The sequence below is a fragment of the Monopterus albus genome, unplaced genomic scaffold (assembly GCF_001952655.1).
Source record: "Monopterus albus unplaced genomic scaffold, M_albus_1.0 scaffold258.1, whole genome shotgun sequence".
NCBI lineage: Eukaryota > Metazoa > Chordata > Actinopteri > Synbranchiformes > Synbranchidae > Monopterus > Monopterus albus.
The window spans coordinates 1,189,426-1,193,606 of record NW_018128138.1 but is presented as its reverse complement, the minus strand read 5'-3'; the positions used below and the strand labels follow the sequence as shown (position 1 = coordinate 1,193,606).

At 42.1% G+C, this 4,181-nt stretch overlaps 1 protein-coding gene across 5 annotated transcripts in view; it reads left to right on the top strand.

Annotated features, from left to right (window-relative positions):
- The window catches only part of mpp7a (MAGUK p55 scaffold protein 7a), a 243,614-nt gene that overhangs the window by 63,858 nt on the left and 175,575 nt on the right, over window positions 1-4,181 (top strand). For 2 of the 5 annotated variants that reach the window (XM_020621346.1, XM_020621345.1), the window contains one exon: window positions 344-414. The exons of 1 other annotated variant lie outside the window; for it this stretch is intronic. In XM_020621346.1, coding sequence (XP_020477002.1) covers window positions 378-414 — 37 coding nt within the window. In that variant the 5' untranslated portion in view covers window positions 344-377. Of the gene's footprint in view, window positions 1-246; window positions 415-4,181 lie in introns of all 5 variants that reach the window. 2 more of the 5 variants (XM_020621354.1, XM_020621344.1) reach the window with 1 other exon arrangement.

The following is a 4,181-nucleotide window of genomic DNA, read 5'->3' as shown; positions in this document are numbered from 1 at the left end:
TTGGGTTGTAAACACCCGCTGTCAACTGTCACCACGGACACACTCACTTGTGAGTCATTCACCATCAATGATTGACTCACCTACACAGAAATGCATACATTTGCTAGAAGGGCAGATATTCATATCCATGCCTATGGGCTATGAGATCCCATAATACACACTGAAATTGATGCCACACTAGCATGCATGTGCATGTGGCCATTCTGCTATTTGACAAGTAAGATGTGAAATCTTGGTGTCTTTCAGAGCTTCATGGCATAAACCTGCTCTCACATTCAGCTGGTATCTAGGGAAAGCTCCCGAGAAGCCCACTATTCTGACACCCTGCTGCCACTTTCCACAGCTTGTGGCGAACCAGGAAACAGCCATAAGTAGCCATGCCCGCCCTGGCCACCGGAGCCAGCCACGAGCCAGGTAGGGATCCTTTGGCTAAGACTACCATCTATAATGCAAGACTGTGTCTGCACAAATCTGCCTATTATGTCTGCCTTTATCCCAGTCTTAAAATGAATATAGTGTATCTTTAATTCAGTGTCAATATAGACTGGTGGTATGCACAAAACTAGAAGCGGTGCTTGAACTTAATTTCAAATTAGAAAAAAACTTACTGTAATTTGGCCTTGCTTACTCTTAAAGCTTGTTTTTTCAGCTAGATTGGACTTTGTAAAACTGTAGTTGGAAAATAAACCAGACTGTTTTCATTTCATTTTGTGACCTGCAAAATGAAGAACACATGGCTGCAAATTAGTAGTCTAACAGCACAGAGTAATCTAGTCTATAGATATAGGTATTGCTGTTTTCTCCTTCATTCTGAGGGGTGTGTGGATGAACATGTGATGTCAGGCCGAGGAATGTGACAAGTTTGTCAGTGCTGAGTCGTCGCCTCTGCCCCCACTATCATCCTCTCCGTCTCACTTAATGGCTGATTACATTCACACACACAAACATGCACACACCTAGAAGACTCCACCCAGCAAGTGCAAAAGGACAAAAGGAGAACAGGACAAACATTAAGTCCTGCTCTGGTGGATAAGAGCTTGTGCGCTATTATGTCCAAACCTTTAACCGGTTACCTTAGCCCATTTCGTCCTGGAAATTTATGAGGATAAAGTAGCAAGCCAGACTGTCAGTTACTATTAGAGTCATTTTGGGAAATTACTGACTAGGCCTCAGGTTTCCAAATAAAATATGTATGGTCGCCTCTGGCCCATCTTCTCTGCTTCCCCTTGATGGTCCTGTGAAGTTGAGTGTGCAGGTGAAACATGACTAACATTATGGATGAATGTTACATCTCCAGGCCTGGTGAAATCACAGATACTTGTGGCTGGCCTGGCATTGTCCAGAGGTTTATTTAGAATACTGGTACTCTTACCCGTTATAATCATAAAAATGTTTTTTTTTTTCATTTAAGACAAAGTTCCATCAGGGTTGGAAAATCTGTTGCACTGTTGTAGGGTTCTATAAAACACAACCCTTACAAGTGCATCTGTTCTTTGTCAGATCAGAGATTACAGATTTTAACACTGTTACAATGAAAATGGCTCTACTACAAAAAAGGAGACCCCAATGTGTTAATAATATACAGGAATGATTGCTGACTTAAATGTAACATTCACCAATGAATAACCTCTGTGCTAATATTCAGTAGATTATAATTCTCTGTTATTACTAAGTCTTGCTGCTTCTTGATACTTTTTAATAGTACTTGTAATTACTGCTGGATAATGAATCAATATAATATTGGATTTTGTTTGCTGTAATTATATGATGCAGTTTAAATATTATAGTTAAGTGCTAAAGTATTCTGTACCTCTGACTGTAGCTGAGTGAAGCCAACATTAAACATTACCAGTTTACGCATTATTAGAGAGGCACTGATTGATCGGTGGAGATTGAAAATGACCAATTTTCAGTTTGATCGGCCTTAACCGGTGACCAGCCAGTCATGTGGAGATTTCCGATTTGTTCTGGGCAGATTTAGAAGCATGACAGTTCATCTCGTGCACTCAGTGGCACAGACCAATAGTGTAGTGTGTGCAACATGTAGCATCTCGCGTGCACCACAGGGGTGTTCAGCCGAAGTCAAACTTCTGCTCAACCTGAACACTTTGTTTAATCCGCCCTCCACCAGCAGAGCCATGCAACTGCTCTCTGGGTCTCTTTTCTCCTCTAGACAGCTGCTGTTTAGCCATTTCTCCTTCTCTCTATCCCTGACAGAGGTTTGTTGTCTTGTGGGATCAGTTGGGGACAGAGTTTAAAATCTTAACACCTCTGCTCAGTTTGGCTCGGCTCATCCAATTTTATTTCAACTCCTGCTCAGGGATTTTAAGACAGACAAATTGAGCCCCCTCCTATGTCTACTATACACACCATCTGTCTCCCTACTGAACTCTACTAGCTGTAAGGTTAAGTGTCAAGATTGTTTTTACACTATGTGTGTCTGTGTTTTGCTGTATTTATCTTATGTCCAAATATTTTTCTGCTTGCAGTGATGTGTGGGAGGTGGAGTTAGTAATAATGATAATTTAGTAACCTGCCCCATCACTTGATGAGGGTTGTACCTGTAGTGGCAGCTTACTGCCTGCAGATGAGGAGCTTTCTCTGCTATCCCAACAGAGTCCTTCAGATGTACAGCATCTGGTTTATGCTCTTTAGAGGTCAGTAAGTCTCCTTGAGTGAGAGTGGGTGTTTGCTCCTTGTAGCCCCACTTCCTTCCTGCTTCTGGAGTTATGTGATTGCAGACTTGTGTAGAAGGGTTCAGTTGTGGGGGAGAGGTAGAATGGGGTGATAGTAGTGATTTAGAGCTAGAGAGATTAGAATGAAAGCTAGTCTTAAATCTTTTTTGAATAGCAGTGGGCGATACCTTGCTATGGTACAGTACCTCTCTTTCACCTGTTTCAGATGAGTCTAATACAAGACTCACTGGCTACATACCAACATAATGATATTTCCAGTAGAGCTCGGCCAGTGTTAGGTTATTGAGGTACTTTGGTAACAGTGATTCCATTGTCTTTATTGGCCACCATTAATACTGTTTCACAACTTAAGTGTGTTGCAGCCACACTAATCTAGAAAGACTACAATGTGAAATGTTTGGATTGAGTTTTGTATTACACAACAGTCAGTGGCTTATGGCAGTTTACATGACAGAAGATTTTCAGAGACTATCCTGCTGTAAAAAAAATGACTGTATGTTGTCTGTGCCAGTAGGTTATTATGATCAACATTTACAGTATATCTTATAATTTGTTAACCTCTAGGGACCGTAGTAATTATGTCAGGAGTAACCATTTTCCCTGCTACAAGAAAGCTGAGGTGCAGTGTGTAAGTGTTTTTGCAGAGTGCCTAAGCCAAATGAATGTAAAAAGGCTACATATCAGAATGAATGTAAGAGCAACGGTGAGTTATATGTGCTGGGAAATACCGGAGAGGTGACTTGAAATCAAAATGAAATGTGAGCTTGCCCGCAGGAATGACCTGTCAACAGTCAATGTTTGGTGGACTGTAAGTGATTAGCAGGATTGCCAAGCTAATCAAACAGCTGGTTGGATATTTCTCTTTGAATTTAACTCAGCAAGGTAGTTACAGCCATCAGTAAGATTAGCCTCCACAATGAATACATGAAATGGGCTATAATGTTGTAGAGGAGTAATTCTTGTGAATGGTAACAATAGAAATAGCAGAGTGTTGCCTATTTTAAAAGTAAAGAAGTTACTAATGTGGCTAACATGTACTGAAACTAACTTACTTTAGCCAAGGAAGCTAACTATGGCGCCCACCGAGGCGAACGTGTTTGCGCGTTCCACTCTTGAATGCCGGCTTTTTCTTCGTTTTCTTCTTTTTTGTGTGTTTTTTGCTTTTTCTGCAGTGCACAAATGTCATGCACTGCTTACATACAACAGACAGGCATTGCTGGATATCGCCAACTCACAAAGCCACTGGGAATTTACTGGTTTCATACCACCGGAGCTACAACTCATTGTTCGCTCCAGTGAAAATAACAACAATGGCGAGGACACCCACCATCGCCCTCGGGGAGCCCCCGGAGCACCAGGCACAAGCGAGCAGGCTGAAATCAGGAGAACGACCCGGATACAGAGACGCAAATGGGGCAGGCGAGGAGGACTCCATGCTAGGCTAAAAGCTCGCACTACCCGACCACCATTACCCAGCCTCTTCCC